Source organism: Dromiciops gliroides, chromosome 6, assembly GCF_019393635.1.
Source record: "Dromiciops gliroides isolate mDroGli1 chromosome 6, mDroGli1.pri, whole genome shotgun sequence".
NCBI lineage: Eukaryota > Metazoa > Chordata > Mammalia > Microbiotheria > Microbiotheriidae > Dromiciops > Dromiciops gliroides.
This window is the reverse complement of record NC_057866.1, coordinates 171,488,673-171,512,157: the sequence shown is the minus strand read 5'-3', so window position 1 is coordinate 171,512,157 and position 23,485 is coordinate 171,488,673. Positions and strand designations below refer to the sequence as shown.

The following is a 23,485-nucleotide window of genomic DNA, read 5'->3' as shown; positions in this document are numbered from 1 at the left end:
ATTGTTGCTGATAATTGTTGTTGCTTAGGGATTTGTTTCTTATTGGAATGTTGCAAATATCTAGTATGGAATGAAGTCTTCTGGTAAGATTCTTTAGAGCAGCCTGGATGGGCATGCATTTTGTCACAGAAAGAGTAAGTCAATAGTTTAGGGGTCTGTGCTAAATTTTGAGTCTGTGAACCCTTTTTCAATGTTTTGGAGTTTGTTTTTTTAATTTCACATTTTTATCAACTTGTTTTTTGTTGTTTTTTTTTTTGTTTTCTTTTACTAACTAACTAACTGGCTCATGACAATTTCGCTGAGATTACTCAGTATTCCTTTTCATACTTTCAAGTCCAACTCTAGTTTAGGTATACATTTTTGGTTTTACTGAAACAAATTTTTTTTAGTACCTATAGCTATGCGTTGCTTAGACTGCATCAGGGATTTGGTGTTCTAGTTTTCTGTTGATTTTGCATCCCTATTTTTGCCTCCAGCAGAGCCTTCCCCTATATTTTCCTAGGAAGGATCAGGTTCCAGCATACAGGGGAAGATAACTATACAGTCCCCTGCCTTCACCAGCAACACTCTCAAAAGGCTGTGTGCATCAATCTTGAAAAGAAAGGACACTGTGGGCTTTGACTGCTGAGACTTAGAAAGTGTGGCTGAGACTAAGGACTAGGCCAAGAACAAGAACACTGAACAACCCATCAAAGTGCTGAGCAATTTCTTGGTCCTGTGATTTTTCCCTAGGCTCAGGGGAGTAGATTGTAGAAGCCCCAGGGTTGGGGGTAGTAGTGAGATATGCTCATTTTGGAGAAGACCTTGGATCTGTCTGACCTTCCAAGGAACAGTTTTACTCCAAGGGGGAAACCCTAACCCTAACTCACAAATAAACAGTCGTGAGTTTTCATCTCATTTTTCATAACTATCACTTTAACTTAGATGCTCTGTTCTGTATGACATTTAATATCAAATTAGCTCTTTTATCTCATAATGGAGTTATATTTCCTGGCTTGTTGTAACTATTCTTTTGTTAACCTTTTGAATACCTTTCCTTTTTCCTTTTTTCCCCTTTTCAGCCCTTTTTTGTCAGCCAGTCAGTCAAAGGCATTAATTAAGAATTTACTCCGTGCCAAGCACTTAGGGCATCTCTAAACTTCCATTTAACCACTCTCCATCCCACAACCAATCTAAATAATCTACCTTGCTTGCTACATGCTTGCTATGATCATATTGACTGCAACAACTGCATCTTCTGGAACAAAGCTTACTGTGGGGTGAGAGGGCTAAATGGCTGGTTGAAGAGAAGAAAAACAACTTGCTTTTTACTCAAAGACACATATACACATTCACTTATACAGAACCTTGTATTACAAATAGCACTCTACAAGGACAGACCCCAAACCAGTAAGCAGTAGTGGTAAAGATTCTGAAAATAATTTAGGATGCACAAATTAAGTCCTTTTCTATATCCTCAAAGCCCCATTAATTTGAACAAGATCAATTGGTCTCTCTTTTTAGACCTTTTTATCATTTTTTTTGAAGGACAAAATGCTTATATTCTTTCTTTAAAAAAACACAATTTTCTGTAAGGAAGGAAAGTTCTGGTTCAGATTCCCATTTCGTCCATTTAAAATTCCAAAAAAAAATGAGTCCCACTCATGGCCTTTTATTTTGGGGCCAGCAGAATCAAGAGTACCTCAAAATAGAGACACCGCTGGGTGACCATCAGTGTTGTGAGTGAGACTTAGTCAAATCTTGACAATTTTCCAAGTACCTGCAATCATGCAGTCCTTGATTTGAAAACAGACCCCAGTGGCCATCCTTTTGGGATCTGTCAGAAAAAGCCCAAGTTATCCATTCTTCCATGGATATAACAAGACCCTTGATCTAAAACTTGAACTCAAGTGAAAAAGTCTGGAGTTCTGAATCTGAGAGACCCACTTCCATAAGATGAGCCATCATTTGAGTCTGGACTAGAACACGATGGATTCCTACTGGTGCCAAGCATCCAAAGTAAAAAATGGGGTTCAGCTGAGCGAGGGAATCTTCAGATCCTGGACAAGTCCCCAGATACATAGCCTGAAAAATTATTAAAGCAACCAACATTACAAAATAAGGTCTTTAATCAGGGTAGAGGAGTTAAAACTGGTGATACTGATGTAGGGGGTTGGTTTAATTGATCAAATTGATTGTGAGGTATCCCAAAGAATTCCAAGACTCAGTGACTCAGTTTCCCAAGTTTTACTGCAATACTGTGAGTGATCACAGGGAGAGCACCAGGGAGGTACCTCAAATAGGGGGATGAAAATGGATAGATTTATAGTGAGAAAAAGTAGATTATCTCCTTATTATTTTAGTCTCCTTCTTGTGGGAGGTACAAGGGAGGGCCTATCCTAATTTGGAGTTCCTGGAGGCTTAAGCCAAATTCTGAGGTGGGTAACTTTTTCCTTGGAGGTGTGATAAAATAATGGGATTTTGGGACTCCCCGAGGCCCCTGCTGGAGGGCCTAACCCAGAGAGCCTGGCCTGACCTTTATTAAGGCCAGCCCGGAGTCAGGGAATTACTTCACTCAAAACCAAACCCACCTGAAAGCTTTGTTCCCACCAGGGCATCTGTTCTCTGAGCTCTGACATCTGCACATACTGTGCTGAAACACCCTCAAAGCCAGTGAACCAATAGATTTGAATGATGCTAGCCAATTAACTTTAAGCAGTCTATAAGGGCTGCCTCTTGTCCTTCCCTAATGCTATTTTGATGGGGAATGCTCAAGGAGGCAGGACACAGATGATTTTCTCCCCCAGATCCTAGCTAGGCTTTCTTATTTATCAGGGCCATGTGCTCTATCTTTACTCATACTTAATATGCTTTTTAAAAATATGCTTTAATTACTTAATGCCTTAAACTGGTGCAGTAGCCTCTAATCTCTAAGTAACAAATATATGATAAACCCCAGCTATGTTCCCTAAACTTGGGACAATTATAGGGCAACCATATAATTTTATTCACCACAGTTGTGTGTTTTGGGGGGCTACATATCATAAGGTGAACTTAAGGACAAATTTGGCCTTTTCTTCACATGCTCCTAAAGATAGGCTTAAACTTGTCAGACCCAGAGGGTCTCTCTGTTGATGGTATCTCTTTACTTAAGATCTGGTTTCTAGGTGTCCTGTCATCCAGGAATATTAATGGCTATTAATGGTTAATGGTCTCCAGTTACTGTCTTTCTTGATGCTGAGGGTTGATAGGGACAAACCCTCTTGGTTACTATAAGAACACAAACCTTAGTTTCTCTGTTAACCCTTTTAGGTACCATTGATAGGTTATCTGTTAGCCTTGTTAGTCTCTTTCAACACTACCACCATAGCAAGCAACAATATGCAAAAGGTGGAGCTGAAAACAAAGTTTACATAGTCTACAAACAACACCACCAACAAAATAGCATGGTGAAAAGGCTGCTTTTGGGGAGGATTACCTTTTGTTTCCCCTGTTAAATTCTTTTACATAAGATGAAAGTAATGAAATTATTGTTGGGAGATCTATTAAGTTAACAGAGGCTGGAATTTGACAAAGTATGGTCTGCCCCAGGCAATTCATTGATCTGAGGAAATGAAATTAAAAGAACTCAATCAGTTCTCGGTAAATTGTTTCTCATACAAGTGAAAACAAGAGTTTTTACTTACTGTATCACTTGAAAGTTGTCATTGCCCCCAGAGAAATATGTCCAGGTCCAGGAGAGGCAATTTTGAAGGAAAAAAGAATCCTAGCATTATTACAAAGAAATCATCTTGCTGCTCTTTGGCTACCTTGTAAATAGCCTTAGGGTTCAGAAGTTGAAAGTTTCCTGGATACCCATCCACTCTGGAGTAGTGATAGACTCTAGATGACTACCCAAGAGTGGGTCATAGCTGCAGTGATAAGACTTCAGTAATCAGCAAAAAGTACTTGACCTCACTGTCCATCCGACTGGCCTTCCTAATTATTGCATCATTCCATGGTTCCTCTGTATTTTAAAACAATCACCTTCATTCTGTTGCTTTCCTCCTCTTAGCAGAACCTCAATTTGAATCGCACCTGGTCAGTATACCTCCTACTACCTGGAAAGAAAAAGAATGAGAGAGGGTGAGTACTGAGCTCTGTTATGATTTGTATATTGTCAGAATAAGGTTTAAGCTATTCCTATTGACATGGCTCAGTAGGAGAGATGAACACAATGCAATTATTACTGTTTTCATTCTAAATTTGTGATCACTCAATATGCCAAACAACTAGGTACATGAATACTGAGGTTTTGCCATCTGCCTACTGATGCCTATGTGGTGTAATCATAAGGCTAAATTAACTGGGTATCTTCCTTTTTGGTTTAGAAGAAACTGAGATTCCTCCCCATTGCAAACACATTTTGATGAGGAAGGATGGTAACTAGGAGGATTTATTTAGGCTAAAGATACATTTCATGTTTAACATGCCCATAGAGCCATTTGGAAAGAAAGAGGACCATTGACCTCAAACAATTCTCCTTGGAAGCATGGAAAGGAGATTCTAGGCCTACTTGAGGCTGTAAACCTGCCCAGTCAGGTCTCCATCATGCACTACTGAGGGAACCAAGCTATCAACTCCACAGCACAAGAGAATCTCAAGGTAGAACTTGCTGCTAAATGAGCTGCCAGGTCCATTCACCTGTCCACCATAGCCCTTGAACCCTACTGTTCCCAAAGGTATCTCCCCTTCCTATGTCAAGAAGGAGACTAAACAGGGTAAAAGTCAAGTTTTTCTTCCTGAGGATACAGGATAGAGGCACTCTCATTCTGGTTTCCCACTTCTCCCTAGGAATATGAGGTGGAAACTTGGAATGGGCCTCCAAAATTCCACTCACCTGGGCAGAGAAGCTCTAATCACTTGATTAACAACTCTTTTTAAGGGCAAGGCATCTCTAAGACCATCCAGAGTGTCTGAAGTTCCTGTGTTATGTGTCCAAACCAATACCACTGTGGCAATCAAACACTCCCCTCTCCTTAAGTGAATCCAAAGACAAGGGGGGCTGCTGGGGAACATTGACAGATAGATTTTACTCACCTATCACCTTGCAACAAGTATAGGGTTCTCTTAGGAACTTCAATACCCAGCCCAGCCCAGGGACCTAGAGTTTCTGAAAACCTGGAAAACAGAGGGACACAACCAACTAATGCCTTGATGGGAGGGTCTTCATCAGTCATGGTCTCACCACCCACAGCTGTAGAGCTTAAGGGGAAGAATACATGAACTCATGTTTCTTGAATTAAATAACCCCCTTATCCCCTCAGAATCAAACGGTGGGGAAAAGAAGGATCTATATCCCTGTGAACTGGTGGAGGATCTCAAGTTTCTCTTCTAATGACAGACACCCTGGAATGAGTATTTCCTCTTCTGTATACCCTGCTTATTTCTACTTTTGACCCTTTGGTTCCTTGTGGCTCTTGTTCTTAACACTGCCTGCTGCCTCAGGACCATCCCGCTTATGGCCACTCCCCTCACCATCCTCTGGCCACTCCCATACCTTTTGAATTATGCACTCTCTGCTATCTGGAGTGATAATGCCCTGATTCAATTAGGAGAACTAGGAGCTAAGGCAGGCCCTCCAGACTGCTGGGTATGTAAGAGACACCCACAGAGAGCAGAGAACTCTCAGCTCCCAGCTCATGGCCTTAATGCCTCCAGGCCATATGCTATGCTTGTACTTCAGGAAACACCCTTTCTCACATCTGCGATGCTTGTCTCTTGCAACAATTCTTCTGAATGGGGGAATAATATTGTTAAAGTCAACCAAGCAACCTATCAGCTCTCAAAGATATAGGTCTATTTATAGTCACTAGACAAGGCCCTTGACATCTCAGGCAGGGACAGCATTCTTTGTGCCAGGACAGTCTCCTGAGGAAGCTTTTATGTCCCTGCTCCTAGCCACTTCTTGCCTCAGCCTCTACATTTATTATGGTCAGTGCACCTTGCTTTTTATAGATCCTCATGTATGCCTATATCAGAACCTTCTGAGCCCTCTCCTTCCTGAAGAAAGGCAGAGGACAAAAAGGGGATCTTGGAACAATTTTCTGTGGTGGATCCATAAACCTGCAGCCCTTGCCATTCCTTTGGTGGGCTACCTAGAACATGAGGCAGTCCTGACTAATCTGACTGTAGCAATTGAAAGGATCTCTAACAAAACTGCTTTGGGCCTTCAGGACCTCTGAGAGTCCCTAGATTATGTGGCCAATGTAGTAACAGATAATAAGATAGCCTTAGACTATTTACTTGCTGCCAAAGGTGGGGGTATACAAGATTTAGAATACTTTGTGTTGCATGTATATCATGGCAGACACTCACAGCCCATTGTTCTCCAGCTCTCCATACTGAACTTCAGGGTTGTTTTCATACCGATAGTTTTGATCATTGCATGCATCTTGCTGTGTGGACTTTGTATTTCTAATACAGTCATTTTAGGGGATTCTAGGATTAAACCTTTCAATGAAGCCACAGTAATGCCCTTGGGACCCTTGATCTGCACCCACCAAACTTTTCACTCCCTCTCTCTTTAATAGACAGGGACATTTCTATGCCCTATTTTTCAGTCTTGAAGAAGCTACAGAAGATGGAACTTTTCCCCTTTCTCCCCAGAAATAAAGAGAGGGGAGAATGATGTGAGAATGCAGTGAGACCCTGTGAGAAAATGGGTAGTTGTCGCCTCTCAATGAGTATATAACTCTCAAAAATACTCCTCCTGACCTGTTTGTAGGACAAAGGTCTCAGATCCCATCCTCCCACCCTGGCTAACAAGAAGATTAGAGATTATGAGAGATACATGTGCCCAGAACCAATTTATAACACTAAGGGAAGTATCCAGGGAGATGAGTATCAAAATGTGACCCAAATAGACTGACCTTTGTAACATATGGATTTGCTATATGGGCATCTGAAGGAGGAACTGACCCCATAGAAAGAAGAGGAATATCCTTTGAAAATCCCATGGATCCTACATCCCCCTATCTCCAGAAATAACCTCTCCGAGTCCAGAGGGGAAATTAGGAAACACTGAAACTCCTGAGTTACAGGCCACTGAAGTTAAGGATATGAGATAGACAGCAGAAACAGAGACTGGGTTTGGAGATTCAAATACTCAGATGGAATGGGTCAGCACTTTGGGAAGACCAGCTGCCCATACTCTAAGTCCAGATTTTAGCCTGGAGAGGTTTCTGTGTATCCTTCAATTATACCAGAATATGTTCAGCAAACAATGAGAGTTGCAGGGATTTGGAGCTACTCTTCCCCATAATAAAAAGGACCACAGAAAAGATCATACCCACATTTGTTGGAGTCCCAGGAAACCATCCTTCCTGTCTCTCCAGACAGGTGAGAGAAGGTTTTCTGGTCTTGGATAATATGAGTGATGTCCAAACATGGGAAGTAACTGAGAACAACTCGGTAGATTTTTCATCCCTGATCCTCCCTGAAGCTGACCTATGGTGGTATTGTGGTGGAAGATGTGATAAAATAATGGAATTTGGCAGAGTAGCTACATTTGGGAAAGTAAAGGCAAACATTCAAATGCTAATATTCACAGATTTAGACGAAGAGGCAGAGGAGATACATGGAATGAGAGTAGCCCAGTAGTAAAAAAATAAAGAGGAGGAGGGGCAGCTAGGTGGCACAGTGGATAAAGCACCAGCCCTGGATTCAGGAGGATCTGAGTTCAAATCCAGCATCAGACACTGGATACTTACTAACTGGGTGACCATGGGAAAGTCACTTAACCCCCATTGCCCTGAAAAAAAAAAAGGAAAAATAAAGAGGAGGGATTGTGAGAAAATACGTAGTTGTCTTCTATCAATGAGGATATAACAGTCAATCATACTCCTCCTGACTTGTTTGTAGGACAAAGCTCTCAGATCTCCTGCTCTCCCTCTGGCTAACAAAATCACATGGTTCAAGGAGCCCTGGTCTCAGTAGGGTCCAGTCCTGAGTTATACCCATATAAGGAAGAGGGGTGAGAATACTGCATTCTGATTAGCTAGTTTTTGTGGGTAGATTGTAACCCTTGAGTAATCGGACCAATGGTGAAAAAGGGGAGGGTACATTGGCCTTGGGGACTAGCATATAAAACAGGACCTGTGAGCCCCCTTTCTTTGCACCCACTAGCTCCACACTAGGATGCCTCCTTTTCACAAAAAGGAAATAAAAGAGCCTTTGTCACATCACTGCTGAGTTCCTGAGAATTATTGAGAAGAATTGTTTTTCTCTCACAGACCCCAAGAAACCTAAAGATCCCAACCCCCAAGGAATCATGGGAAAAGTACATCAGGGAGAAGGTGGGGCTGAGCATGACCTTGGTAGGGTGATAAGCAATATCAAAGACTGCAAGATGATTTGCAGGATATGGATGAATGCTGCATATCCTATTGATGCCCCATTATTCAAAGATCCTCTTACAGTTATCTTGCCCTTCCCTTCCCTTCCTTTGTTTTGTAAACATCTAAGAAAAGACCAGGTCTTCTCTTACTCCAGTGGGACAGTCAACATGGTGATCTGTACCCTGGCCATTATTCCCCTGCCCTGATAAAGCTCTTTTTTATTTTACAAGATTCATGATCAGCCTCCAATTTGTTGGGCGAACTACCCCCCCACCCTTGTTCCAGGTTGCAAATCCCCCCAACAACCTCAAACAAGGATTTACTGAGCTTCCCAGTGGTTAAAACAAGCCCTCTCCTCTTTAGACTTTAAAAAGACTGTTTTGTTATAGTCTGTTGGTAACCTGCTTTTCTGTTTCTCCTCCCTTGAGGTTCTGGTTAAGGATGCCATCAATCTTCTCAAAGAATTGTCAACATGAGGCCATAAGCTCCCACCCCCGCAACCCCAGACAAACTTCAGTTTACTCTCCACTATGTAAAATCTTTGGGAAACCACATCATGGCCTCTATCTTGACTTGTCCTGCCTTAAGTCCATCATTCAGTTTCCTATGCCCCAATTCCCTATTGCCCATATCAAACATCAGCTATGGGCATTCCTTGGGTCGGTGGGTTGGTGGGCTATTGTCCTCTCTGGATCCCTGATTTTTCATGTACTGACCCCACATTATGACCTCCTAATATGTGTGTGTGTGTGTGTGTTCGTAAAATATATGTGAAATAAGCAAAGAGTTTGACTTAGTGAATGCCTTAAAATTAATCTTTAATGTTTTCCTTATATTTCTCCTGGATCTTTTATATCAATTTTTTCATTGAGTTCTATCCTTTTTGTTACAAACAACTGAAATTCTTTCAGTTATCAAATGTCCATGTTTGTTTCCATTCAGGATTATATTCAACTTTGCAGGGTAATTGTTTGTTGACAACCCCTGCTCTTTGCTCTTCAAAATATAATGTTCAAAGACCTACAGTCTTTTAGAGTAAAAATTACTAAGCCTTGTGAAATTCTGGCTTTATTTTCACAGCCTTTAAATTGTTAATTTATTGTTGCTTTGCTTTTTGCCTGGATTCTCAGGCCCACACATTAGGCAGATCTCTGTTTCTCATAGATTGTAGCCTGGGTTCAATCCTAACAGAGCTGTGTCTTGTGGTCCATGTCCACTAAAGATCCCCTGAAAGAGTGATTCCTCAGTGCTCAAATCTCCCATGATCACATCCCCACTTTTTCCTTTATCTCATCATAGACCTGAATAAGCAGGGGCCACAACTGGAGTTTCTATTTTCTGCCTCCCCCAAATATATGCTGACCATGATCATCACGAAGCTCCTGACATAATAGAGATGAAACACTAAGTCATTTCCCCCAAATTTGAATGAGATACAAAATGATGGTTCCACATCTTTATTGAAAGGCAACAGCTCATTATTGGAGAAGATTTCTTCTACAAATCACAGACATTAACATCATTTTACATTGGATTTTACACTTACACAGGACTTTAGATACATTATATCATTTGAGTCTTATAATCACCCTTTGACACTACGTGGTGAAGGTGAAACTATACTCATATCTTGAGTGGAAAAACACAAAAACAACCTTATCTTGTGTCTTCAAAGCAATGCATCTATTAAATGGCAAAGTTTGACTTGAACCAACTATAACACCAGATTTTGAGCAGGCCTACTTGATGGCTGCCTGGGTATTTATATTGGAGGATAGTTGTCTTTCTGAAGAGGCTCCTTTGATAAATCATTATTGGTACTAAATAATGTTTCCCTACCAATCGCCCAATAGGTGCTTTGAAATCACACATCATGAACAGTACCCAGAGTAGACCAGACACATATTAGACTTAGAACAGTGTCTCTTTGGAAATGTCTAAGAAAGTGACAATTAGATGACATAATGAAAAGAGTGCCTGCCCTGAAGTCAGGAAGACCAGCATTCAAATCTGGCCTCAGATATTTATTAGTTGTGTGGCCCTGGGCAAGTCAATTTACCTCAGTTGCCTCAAAAAAAGGAAGGAAGGGAGGGAAGCAGGCAGATAGGTAGACAGAAAAAAGAAAGAAAGAGAGGAAGGAAGGAGGTAAAGGAGAAAGAAAGAAAGAAAGAAAGAAAGAAAGAAAGAAAGAAAGAAAGAAAGAAAGAAAGAAAGAAAGAAAGAAAGAAAGAAAGAAAGGAAGGAAGGAAGGAAGGAAGGAAGGAAGGAAGGAAGGAAGGAAGGAAGGAAGGAAGGAAGGAAGGAAGGAAGGAAGGAAGGAAGGAAGGAAGGAAGGAAGGAAGGAAGGAAGGAAGGAAGGAAGGAAGGAAGGAAGGAAGGAAGGAAGGAAGGAACTCAAAGAAGCAGCTATTTTAGGTAGTAATCTTATAAAGACATGAGAATCATTGGGATTCCACTCTCTTCCCCTTCTGCAGGACAAGGAGAAAAGAGGGGTCGAAGAGGCTCAGAGAAAGAAAAGTGAGGGAAATGATAGATTAAACATTTCCTCAAGGCATCATAAAATGAGATGGTCCCTTCAGCACAATCCAGCAAAATGCCAACCCTATGGATAGGGACAGAGATTGAATGTTCGAAGTAGGGGGGAGTGGTCCTGATAGTGTACACATCTCCACATTGAATGTATGACAGAAGTAATGCATCTTCATCACAGGGAACATTGACATCTCTCCTCAGTGACTCCCTGCATACACCAACTGTCCATTGCCTACTGTCTCCCACATCAACCTCCCAGTAGTGTGTTCCAGATATGAAGATCTGACTCCCCAAAATGATACTCTCTTTAAATCGATCAGGTGTGAAAGTCACAGCCTGCTGGTGGCCTCCATGTACAACAGTTTTCAGATCCTCAGATACAATGAGATATGGACAGGCACTTTCAATATCCAGGGTCACATCCACTGAAAATAAAAGAGAACAAGCATTTGAGAGGTTTAGTTCTTCTAGATCTAGATAGATAGATAGATAGATAGGTAGGTATAGCACAGGGTCCCCACTATTCCAGCTTTTCTCTACCTATGAGCAAATTTTGTAGAAACAAATATCTCTGCATCATAACAAAGTAATGATTTGGGGGCTCCTCTGGCTGTCCTGTAGCTACTCTGGCAGGAGGTGGGGGGTTGCTGGGGACTGAGAAAATTTCAAGGCTTCCCTGGATGCAAACCCATTCAACCTCCATTAATCAAGTCCTTGAGGAATACTATGGGTCCTTTGAAATGTAAGTTCATTGTTATCAGTGAAGATTCTCACCTTTGAAGTATGTCAGTATTTCACACATCAAAGTATAATGAAAGGAGATCCTTGGAGTGCTGACAGTGTCTGGAACATGACCCAAGAGTGACTCAGACCTGCAAAGAATACAAATACATTTAACCTCAGTGATGGGCACAGGCACTTGGTCTCACTGCCCTTCTTCCTGTCAGACAAATCCTCCATCTAATTAGTACATTATTCCATAGCGCCTCTATATATTTCCATGCACAAACCTCCTGCTGTTCTTGCCCTCCGAGACCCCAAATTAAATCTTACCTTTTCAGTGTATCTCCTACCACCTGTGGAGAAAGAGAAGAGGAAGTGAGTGCTAGACTTTGCTATGCCATATACACTGGCACTTCTGTGCTGTGATTCTCCATTTTGCCCACTAAATAACAAGTACTGAATATAATTGACTCTCATTTCCCATGAACTTCACTGACCTACACTCATTGTGTCTGGAGATTTTCCTCAAAAGAATTGTCCAGATGTGGAAAGCTCAAGGACCTTTTGCTTACACCCTTGTTTGATTTCTAACACATTTCTCTCGTTTTTTCATAAAATATAGGAGTTAGACCCTTGCCTTCTGAACCAGAGCATGTACAATATATATTGATTTCCAGTGGGGGGGGGGGGTCACATGATCAATATTAGGAACATGTTCTACTCCTAGGAATGGTTGGATGTGTCCTATACCTTGTGAGGGCCAAAATTGGATATAGGGAGCATTAATCTCCCCTCTGAACTTTCCCTTTCATATATTCTTCCCAGGCCAATAAGAAAAGGAGCCTCTGAGCTTTAGTTCATAAAGGATCAGGTTTTATTACTTGGGAGTTAATTAGACCACAAAGGTGAAACCAATTAGGGAAATAAGGAAGTAGAAATACAGCTGGATAGTTTTAGCTCTAAGCTTAGCCTATGGAATTTAGGCTTAAACTCACCATGTCCCCGAACACCACCAGACTGAGAACCAGCATGCCCAACACAGAGCGTGAAACACATGTTCCAACAACCAGCTGAGTGCTGCCAGAGACTGCTCTCCATGCCGAAAGACTGCAAGCTTTTTAACAAGCTGCCCACGGGAAGTTACCTCTCCCTTCCAGTGGAGTTTTCCTCCCCAAAAGGGGAGGTCCTTCAAAAGCTGCTTGGTAGTATGTCCAGTATCAGGGTGGGCCAGGTGTGGCCCCTCCCAAATGATTCAGCTAAAACTTTAGATATTAATCTTTACCACAAATATTTTTTACCACAACTTCTACGAAGAGTCAGCACCAGGGTGTTTGCCTTCATACTAAATGCTCATGGTCTACTAGGATTTTTGAATTAGGAAATCTGGTGGTTGACATTTTCGAAGGGTTTTTTTTTTTAATTGTTTTAGCTGCCATATTTTTAGACCCAATTTAAGCTGAGGAGAACACCCAAGTCATGATCTTTTCCTTCTCTATTGTACTCTTGGATATCTGAGGACCAAGACTCTTAGAATACTGTGTAAACTAAGAAGCAACCAGATTCCTAGATACTGCAATTAATTTCATTTGTTATTTGCTCATTCTTCTCCAGGCTTTGGAGATCTTAGGGAACTGGCTCAGTCAAGTGTTATTGGATTATTAGACAATTTCCAGTTCTTACCTGCAGAAGCTGGATGTTGGGTTTCTGGCAATTTTTCTCAACATCTGTGATCACCTCTCTCAAGCTTTGAAGGTGGTTGGAGAGTCTGTCCTCACTTTCTCTTATACTCTTCAGGTGGTCAATTTCATGCCTGGCCAGCATTTCAAGATGACCCTCTTCTTCTTGCTCCAGCAATTCATGGAATCTTTTGTATTCTGCTGTCAGACTCTCTCTGTAGGCATGGTTCTTTTCCTAGAAGTAAATACCTTAGTCTTGATGAGGTTCAAAGGCTTTTCAATGTCCAAAAGAAAACATGGCCCTGATCTCTGCTTCATTAGTGAGACTTTGTGCATAAATAAGCATGTTTTTATCCATACCAACTACATTATTATTATCATCAAAATCAAGAGGTCTGTTAATTTATAGGATAAAGAGATGTCTTCACAGTCAGGAAGACCAGATCTTCCAGGTTCTACCTCTGGCACATAATAACCTAATGGGCCTGTCTCAATCCATTGACCTTTTGATGGTCTATGGAAGTTGTGCTGAAATCAAATAGAAATGGATCCCTGCTGGGTATATATTGACTCAGAAAACTTCGAGTTAACATGATCCATGTTGCATTGCATTTTCTTTTGTTGTTTTTTTCTAAATATTTCTCAATTACATTTTGTTTATTTGTTTGTTTTGTTTTTTTGTTTTTTGCGGGGCAATGGGGGTTAAGTGACTTGCCCAGGATCACACAGCTAGTAAGTGTCAAGTGTCTGAGGCCAGATTTGAACTCAGGTGCTCCTGAATCCAGGGCCAGTGCTTTATCCACTGCGCCACCTAGCTGCCCCTCTCAATTACATTTTAATTTGGTTCAGCTGAACTCAGGAATTTTTGTGGGCTGCTTGCTGACCACTTGGCCTTGAAGAGAACATCTCTGTAGCCAGGCAACTCTCTAAGACTAAAACTTCTGAAAAGTCGGGTCCTGTGGTGGCAGAGGAGTTAGCTCATTCAAAAATTCCTAATGAAATCATAAACCCCAGTGCTTCTCCTGGATAACTTTTTCTATAGTTGAAAGTTTTTAAGAGGTAAAATTGGCATGAATTTCTCCTCCCAGAAGGGAGCCCAGAAACTTTCCCTTGGGATTGTCCTTGGAGCTTCAGACTGTCCTGAAGAATCTGACTCCAATAGAAAGAAGCTCTATACTTACCTTGCAACTATCCTCTTTCTTCCTCTCTTCAGTCAGTATCTTCTGAACTGTCTCCATTTGTGTCCAGCAAAAATCCAAAGTCTTTTGGAGCTTGTCCTAAGGAAGCACCACCATTAATTCACCCATGATGCTCTTGCCTAGAGTAGATCGGCAAAGCCCCACCATATTAGGACATAGAGGCCAGTGATTCTTAAAAGTGCCTATTGCTGTGTGTGACCTTGGAGCTAAAAGGTACAGCTAATGCAGAAACTTCAAAAGATCCATGGCTTTTAGCCCAGCTATATTTGACACAAATGATTTGTTCAAAAGAACCACCAGTGGGAGTGAGGGAATGCAATTCCTTCTCTGAATTGCTTCTCCATAGAAATCCAAAGGTATATGAATTTTGATCACTGAAACCTCACAAGGTATCTTGGGTTTCATTCCTTACTTATTCTTTCATTAAAACAAACAAACACCTGGCCAATTAACTCTTTTGTCCCAGGTAGCTTAACTTATGATTTCTTGAAATAGGGCTCTGGAAAACCAGGCTTTGATAAAGTCCAACGGGATTCAAATGGAGCTACTTGACCATGCCTTAAACCAAAATCACTCTGTCTCTCCCTGATTGTCCAGGCCTTACCTGTTGTGTCATTGTTTGGGTTTAATGGCTCAAAGTGAGTGTAAATAGCAATTGTTTCTGTTTTAGTCAGAAAAGCCCAAGGTCTTCCCCTCCTTTGATGACTTCTTTTTGAGTGGGTAAAAGAGGTCATTTCCTTCCCACATTTCTTATCAAGAGTTAATCACTAAGTGGATGAGGCCTCAAAAGAACTGACACCTGGGGAAGACATAAACTTAAAAATTCCAAAGTCTCCCACTGCATCCAGTGCCATCTCCAGTATTCATGATCAATATCTTGCCACTGGACCCAGAAGGCTCTGGATGAGTGAGTGAGGTTGGTGATTCTCTACAGCTCTGCCTCACTTAAATGCAATCCACCTTTCTGATGTCTTTGGTCCTCTTTGGGAACAGGACAAACAACAAGAAATAAACAAAAACAACAATCTCCATAGAAATACTTACCCTAGCATCCTGTCCAGCCTTTTGTATAGGCCATATTGTATGGCTGCTGTGTTCTGGGGTTTGAAAGCAAAATTCACAGAGAAGGACTTGGTCCTCCTCACAGAACAGCTTTTGCTCTGCTTCATGCCTGTCACATTTAGTGATTTCCTCTTTAATCTTCAGCAGGTAGGGTTCAACATTCCTGGTCATGCTGGACAATTTTTCTAGACAATGATTGCGCTCCAAGTCTCTCAACTGGAAGGGTCTTTTGCACTTAGGACAAGGGCAGGGTTGGTCAACTTCTCCCCAGTTCCTGAGGAGGCAGTGGTGGCAAAAGCTATGGCCACAGCCCAAGGTTACTGGGTGGTTGAAGTACTCCATGCACAAAGAGCAGGTCAGCTCTTCCTTGAGGTTTTCAACTAAATGAGCCATGTTCCCAAGCAGGAACAGAGACTGATGCAATTTCCAGGAAGTGATGGAGAATAGGTCCTCAGCCTTCTCTCCTTGTGTTTATTTATCTCCTAGGGTCCTCTGGACACTTTCAGTTTCTCACTTCTGAAAGAAAAGCATCATTTTACTCAGGTTGAAAAGAGAAAAAAGCAAGGGCAAATTAGTGAATGAACTAGGCCAAAGTAGACTAAAGACCATGCCTTCAAAGATCTGTGGTTGTAGAATTTAAGCTCTCTTTCCCAAACCCACAATAGTCTGAATCAGCCATTCTAGTGAACTTAGAAGCCCCCTTCCCTCTTTTTCCAGCCTCATGGATTAAGTTGTCTCCCTGCTTCTACCTCTCCCCTCCAACCAGGAAGTCTAACCAATGCCTAAGTTCTCTTGGAGATAATCTTTAGAAATAAAAGGGAGGCATCTGTTATGCACAGTTGGATCCTTTTGACCCACTACTACTATACCACTACTAGGTCTGTGTCCCAAAGAGATCATAAAAAAGGGGAAAGGACCCACATGTACAGAAATATTTATAGCAGCTTTCTTTGTGTTGGCAAAGAATTGGAAATTGAGGGGATGCCCATCAATTGGGAAATGTAATACTATTGTGCAATAAGAAATGATGAGCAGGCAGATTTCAGAAAAACCTGGAAAGACTTAAGTGGACTGATGCTGAGTGAAGTGATCCGAAAGACATTGTCCACAGTAACTGCAACATTGTGTGATGATCACCTGTCATAGCTGAGCTCTTCTCAGCAATACAATGATCCAAGACAATTCCAAACAACTCTGAATGGAAAATGATCTCTACATCGAGAAAAAAAAAGAAGAAATGTGGTGTATGAATGCAAAACTCTTTATACTTTTTGTTTTTGTTTGTTTTTGTTTTTTGAGATTTTCCCCTCCTGTATGGATCCTTTTTTCACAACACTATTCATGCAGAAATATGTTTAATCTGATTGTACGTATAACATATTTCTTTTTTTGTGAGGCAATTGCAGTTAAGGGACTTGCCCAGGGTCACACAGCTAGTATTAAGTGTCTGAGGCCAGATTTGGACTCAGGTCCTCCTGACTCCAGGGCTGGTACTCTTTCCACTGTGACACAATCTATATCACTTTGCTTTCTGTCTTAGGAAGAGGGAGGAAAGGGAGGAGGAGAAAAATTTGGAACTAAAAATCTTTTGAAAACAAATGTTGAAAACTATCTTTATATATAATTTTTAAAAAACAAAATATTTTTAAGATTGAAAAAAAGAAGCATCTGTTGAAACGTTTTCTGAAATTTTAACAACTCAAATGGCCCTAACAATTCCAACAATTCTTTCTTTATATTAAGGGTGAAACTGCTGTGTTTTACAAGCATTTAATGAACATTTAGTAATATTTTCACATTAATCTTTGTCCAGTTTTGTAATGTTTTGTGGGGTCTAAAATATTATGTGGTCTCCTTTCTGTTGCAAGATTTGGGAAAATTAGCTCAGGTTTCTAACATATTGCTGCCTATAAAGCACCAGTTTTGGGTGTTAAGCATTTCTTAAAGCATAGCAAATATTAGTAAAGAGAGAACAAGTTGCTCAGAAAGTTACAAAGGCCTATCTAGCCTAGAGGAGAAAAAAATCTCTGCCTTTGCTCCCTCATCTTCCAAGTCCTCCACCACCAGCCCATCTGAGAGTGTGTCTTTCCCAGGAAGCTTCCTCTGGGTCCCAAGGAGAGACGGCCCTTCCACAATGCACAAACCTAATTAATTGGCCAGCATCATTCAAATCTATTGGTTTACTGGACTTGAGGATGGTCCATGAGCAGAACATGCTGAGGTCAGAGTTCAGAGATCACACCCTCTGAGGAACAGGCTTCCAGGTAGGTGTGGTTTTAATTAAGTTGACTTTAAGTTAGTTAATCAGCAAAGTGAATCCAATCAATCTTAATATCATCCCTTCAAGGGGTGGGGGACCTCTGGAGATCCCAAAACACATTATTTTCTCAATAATTTTAAACTTGAGATTATTCTAATGTCATACCTACTATATGGCCCCATCCTTCACATACAAAGATTCAGAATCAATAGCTTCTCAGATATCAAAATAGGATAAGGCCAGAGAGAGCATGTTAGCCAACTTCTTTATTTTACATTTAGGATTTGGAAGTTCCAGAAATCTTAAAATCTCTCAAAAGCCCAATTTTAAGCTAAGTAGTCAGCCATCAGGTTAGGGAAATACAAAGCTGAATAATATTTTATCATCGAAACTGGGGCTAGAAATAAAAATGTCTTTGCTCTAATCTTGACTTTTCTTTTTCAGGGCAATGAGGGTTAAGTAACTTGCCCAGGGTCACACAGCTAGTAAGTGCTAAGTGTCCGAGGCTGGATTTGAACTCAGGCCTTCCTGAATCCAGGACAATTGCTTTATCCACTGAGCCACCTAGCTGCCCTATCTTTTCTACAATCTTAATAAAAGTTGCTCTGTCCTCAGGTGAACCTGAAAATCTCCAGGGATACTCTCTGCTTTGATATCTCCTCCTTTCTTTGATTGAGCTGGTAGCTTCATACTCCTTCACCTGGAATGAGCAACCTTCATGCCTTTTCTTGGATAGGACTTGCTGCCTGAAATCAAGAAAAACAAATCATTCCAAAGTGGGGAAACTTACCTTTACTTCCACAGATCTAGGGTTTCTTCAGGGTCTACAACTCCAGAGCAGAGTCTCCAAGAATCAGACTCTGATTTTGGATCATTCCATTGACCTGGCCCTTTATATCCTCTAGGTTCCTTGGCTCCACCTCTCTTGTTCACACCTCAAAGGTGTGATCTCCTTAACTTCCTTGGTTCTTAGTGTGTCAAGATAATGGAGCTTTTCCTGACAGCAGACAAGATGGCAGAAGTGGAGCAGAAGAATAAGCGAACCTTCCAGAAGTTCAGGTACTGAGGCGTGGACCTGGATCAGCTCCTGGCCATGTCTTATGAACAGCTCATGCAGTTGTAAAGCACTGGGAAGTGGCAGAGACTCAGCTGGGGTCTGTGGCGTAAGCAGCATTCGTCCTTAAGTGCCCGAGGAAGGCCAAGAAGGAAACACCCCCCATGGAAAAGCCTGAGGTCCTGAAGAAACTCCTTCCAGACATGATCATCCTGCCAGAGATGGTGGTCAGTATTGTGGGCATCTACAACAGCAAGATCTTCAATCAGGTTGAAAATAAGCCCAAGGGGCAGTTAGGTGCCACAGTGGATAGAGCACCGGCCCTGGAGTCAGGAGGACCTGAGTTCAAATCCGGCCTCAGACACTTAACACTTACTAGCTGTGTGACCCTGGGCAAGTCACTTAACCCCAATTGCCTCACTAAAAAAAAAAAAAAAAAAAAGTGAAAATAAGCCCAAGATGATGTGAAACACAGCTGGTGGCCAGGTATTGGAGCCACACACTCCTTTTGTTTCATCCCTCTCAAGTAACCCAGATCCTAACAATAAAAGCAAGAAGCTTCTTAGTGAAAAAACAAAAAGATAATGGAATGTGGTAGATAAGGGGATTTAGCAGATACTCAGGGACCCACCCGGAGATTGATCTAAACTGACAGAATTGGGTAAGAGTGACTGACTGCTGACTGGCTTACTTCCAGTTAACTAGATTATAAGCACATCCAGGTGGTACTTCAGAGGGTATTGCTCTCAGAAGCTAAAAACATTGAATTTTACATTGAGACCAATTCGGGTCCAGTGAACCAATGAATTTTAATGATTCTAGACATTCTAGCTTGAAGAACCTCCCATTTCTGGGAGGCGGACATGGACATGAAGGAGGAAGAGAATGCTGGCAGGGAACTTCTCTCTCTTTTGCTGGAGAGATTGCCATGATTGCTGGACTTCACATGGGAGGTTAGGAAGACTAGGATTTCCATGCTATAAGAAATCTGTTCTCAATCTTTCTCTCTTTACTATCTTATATCTTTTAATAAACCCTTAAAAGCCTAAACTCCTGGTGAATTTATCATTGATTTTAGCCAATTTCCCCAAAACCCGGGGGGGGGGGGGCAGATTAGAACCCACATTTAGAATTTTAAACAACACACTGGGCTCTGCTTTAGATGGAAGTAGCAAGGAAGAGTTCACACCTGAGGGAGTTTCCAAGCCAGAGCTTCACAGGGTACTGAGTTTAAATCAGCCTGAAAGGTGTGACCTCCTTAACATCCTTGGTTCCTGGGCTCTGCTTTAGATGGAAGTAGCAGGGAAGAGTTCACACCTCATGGAGTTTCCATGCCAGAGCTTCACCAGGTACTGAGTTTAAATCAACAAACATTTCTTTCCTTTTTTTCCAATTTTTTCAGCATTTATTTATAATTTTATTTTCCCCAATTACATGTAAAAACAATATTTAATATCCATTTTAAAAACTTTATTTTCCAAATTCTCTTCTCTCCCCCACCTTAAGAAATCAAGCAATTCAATATAAGTTACACATGTGTAGTTATGCAAAACAGTTCCATATTAAGTGGTGAAAGAAAAGAGACAAAAAAAAACTAAAAAAATTAGGCTTAAATCTGTACTCAGACACCATCAGTTCTTTCTCTAGAGATGGATCATGTTTTTCATAAGTCCTTCAGAGTTGCCTTGGATCATTGTGTTGCTGAGTATAGCTAAGTCATTTACACTGATCATCTTACAATCTTGATGATACTTTGTATGCAGTATATTTCAATTTGCATCAGTTCATGTAAATCCAGGATTTTCTGACAGCATCCTGCTTATTTCTTATAGCACAATAGTTTTCTATCTTAATCTCAGCCCTTCCCTAACTGATGGGCATCTCCTCAATTTCAAATTTTTTGTACCATAAAAGTGCTGCCATATATACCGTAATATATATATATATATATATATATATGTCCTTTAACTTTTTGTTTTTTATCTCTTTTTTTTGGATAATGAACTAGTAATGCTGTTACTAGGTAAAAGAGTAGACCTGGTTTTATAGCCCTTTGGCCACAGTTCCAAATTGCTGAACAGAATATTTGAATCAGCAAAGTTGAAAACTGGGGGGAATGAGTAGGGGAAGATGGGGTAGGTGCCCCTGCCCACATTAAACAATAAGATTTTATCATCTTTTTCTTATCTTAGGATATACCAGTTCTCTAATTTGTTTCCTAGGGGACTATCTCAGGGGACCTCTGGCAGAGGTTCCACCCCATTAGACTGTACACTTTTATTGTTTTTTTCCATATTGTCTTATGGTTAAATTCTGATTTTTATCCAACTTTGGTCTTTTAGGGTTTTTCTGGGATTCCTTTTCTGCCAATTGTATAACCCAGGGTTTTTATTTAACCTGGCTTTTTCAAGCCAGGCTTTTCAATCTTTATCCCCCCTAGAGGTCCTCCTGTATTTTGTGGCATGTCAATTGTCCAATTGTCCCTGGACTTTTTCAACCCCAACTCAACAGGCTTTAAGATGTTTTTAACCAAGGGTTCTTGATTTCTTCTAGCTCCTGGTCAGACCACCCATTTCATCACCAGAGTACATTCACACACCACCTCTTAGTCCATCCCTGACTCCTTTCTTCTCAGAAGAGTAGAACTGCAAGTAAGGGCTCCCTCTCTCTTAGTGCACAGCCACATGTCTTGCTCACACTCTGGCCACTCAAGTCCAACCCCATTTTTGAAATCCCCCTGTCCCCAGTCACCCAGATACTCACCAATCTAGGTCTGTGCACAGACTTGTGAGACCAAATCTGGATAGTTATTTCAGCCAGCATTCTTTATCTGGTTGGATCTTAGGTTTCTCTTTCCAGGAAGGGATGCTGAGAAGCCCTACAAAGAGCCATCCCACCAAACCTGCTGAACTCATCAGAAACATCCTTGTTTGGAAGACCAGACTCCTAGGGGGTCTACACAGACCCTTAAAGATATCCCGGATGAGCCCCCATCTGTATGGGACAATGGTCTCAGTTTACCCACATAATTTGAGAAGACCACCAAGTCAAGCAGATAAAGATTTATTTCATTCTGAAGAGAATGGTTGACTCCATGCAAGGGATGAGTAGCGTGCTGATGAACTCATGAGTTGGCTTTTTTTTTTTTTTTTTTTTTTTTTTTTTTTAGTGAAGCAATTGGGGTTAAGTGACTTACCTAGGGTCACACAGCTAGTAAGTGTTATGTGTCTGAGGCTGGATTTGAACTCAGGTACTCCTGACTCCAGGGCCGGTGCTCTATCCACTGCGCCATCTAGCTGCCCCCATGAGTTGGCTTTTTATGAAAGTTTGAGGGGCTAGTCCCTTCCTGCTCAGGGTGAGCTCACAATCTAAAATTCAATTTTCCTCACCCAGTATGCATGTTCAGCACCTGGAGACATGCTCAGCTGGGGAGGGGGAGAGGAAAAGGGTGAAACCACTCTGCCCATGTAAAGAGGGTACAAGGGGGAAGAAGGGAGAGATGGTACCAGGAGCTGGTAGCAGGAGCTAGGGCTTAGGAATGCAAGAAGGGAGAGATAGTATCAGGGTGGGTCTGAGCTAACAGGAGACAGCTCTCCTGAACCTTGGCCACAGAAAAAGGGGAGGGGGTGTATTTTAGCAAAGGGATGGATTATGGACAGAATGGTCTAACAATAAAAGGGACTGGGAGCTGGGAACTTTCTAGACCCCAACCTCAGAGTCTGAACTGACTCAAGTCCACCATATACCACTCAATCACCAGAAATAGGTTACACATACAAACACAGAATTTCTTATCTAGATTTCTTGAAAGTAAGGATCAGAAGAGTTCAGGATTCAAACACCAATTTTTGTTGCCAACTGTGTCATTTAAAATATTGGGGGGAAGCCTGTCTCTGTTCTAAATTATTGGGGAGCCAGGATAAGGCTTCTAAGATATTGATACTTATAAATTAGAGGCTATTGCATCAGTTTTGTCAGCAAGCATTTATTATTAAGTTGCATATCTGAAAAACTTCCCCACTAGTAATACACCCAGTCTGGAATCCCAGGAAATGGGGCTGGGGATAGCCAGCCTCAGGGTAAGAGGAGCTTGTAGCAGCAAGCATAAGAGAGTAGGAAAAGCAAGCATGGCAAGAGTACTATCCTCCTGTCTCCAGGGAATTTTATGTTCTTTCAGGTAGAGGTGCGTTCCCAAACATTGATCTAAGCTATTTGGTTGGTATGATTCAACTCCATCGATTGACATGACTCGGGGGGGGGGGTATTCAAGGTGAGTTTCCCTCCCCTAGGTAGTCAGAAAGGTCAATCTGCATTCCTTTTGATAGGCTGCAGTCTCTTCCCAGGCTGGGGAGGGGGAGAGAAGCTTTTGGATTTCTTCTAGATATGAATTATTAATAATTATATTCTTATACCACACTGCATTCCTGAGGTGGGAGGCAGAGATGCTTTTCCCTTGGGAAAGTTTAAGGATTCTTGGGGCTTTGGGTCCCTTGTTCCATAACATTAGGACAGTGGCTTCTGACTCCTTGGACTCAGAAAGTGTGGCTAAGCCTGAGGACAAGAGCAAGAACAAGAACACAGAGCAGCCCACCAAGGAGCTGGGCAATTTCTTGGTCCTATGA

At 41.5% G+C, this 23,485-nt stretch overlaps 1 protein-coding gene and 1 pseudogene across 1 annotated transcript; one reads left to right on the top strand and one right to left on the bottom strand.

Annotated features, from left to right (window-relative positions):
- Window positions 1-10,781: 10,781 nt before the first annotated feature.
- On the bottom strand, window positions 10,782-15,942 carry LOC122732139 (probable E3 ubiquitin-protein ligase TRIML1). The gene is made up of 6 exons (XM_043972285.1): window positions 15,532-15,942; window positions 14,470-14,565; window positions 13,293-13,523; window positions 11,943-11,965; window positions 11,664-11,761; window positions 10,782-11,314 (listed from the first exon to the last, which is right to left on the bottom strand). The coding sequence occupies exons 1-6, from the start codon at window positions 15,940-15,942 to the stop codon at window positions 10,782-10,784; spliced, it is 1,392 nt and encodes a 463-aa protein (XP_043828220.1).
- A 2,879-nt stretch (window positions 15,943-18,821) lies between these two features.
- LOC122732138 lies at window positions 18,822-23,485 on the top strand (annotated as a pseudogene).

Coding starts and splice junctions, on each gene's coding strand:
- LOC122732139 (XM_043972285.1), bottom strand. CDS start 15,942: ATGGCTCATTTAGTTGAAAACCTCAAGGAAGAGCTGACCTGCTCTTTG. Junction 14,566..15,531: donor AGGCTGGACAGGATGCTAGG/GTAAGTATTTCT, acceptor GTGCTTCCTTAG/GACAAGCTCCAAAAGACTTT. Junction 11,315..11,663: donor AATACTGACATACTTCAAAG/GTGAGAATCTTC, acceptor TTTTATTTTCAG/TGGATGTGACCCTGGATATT.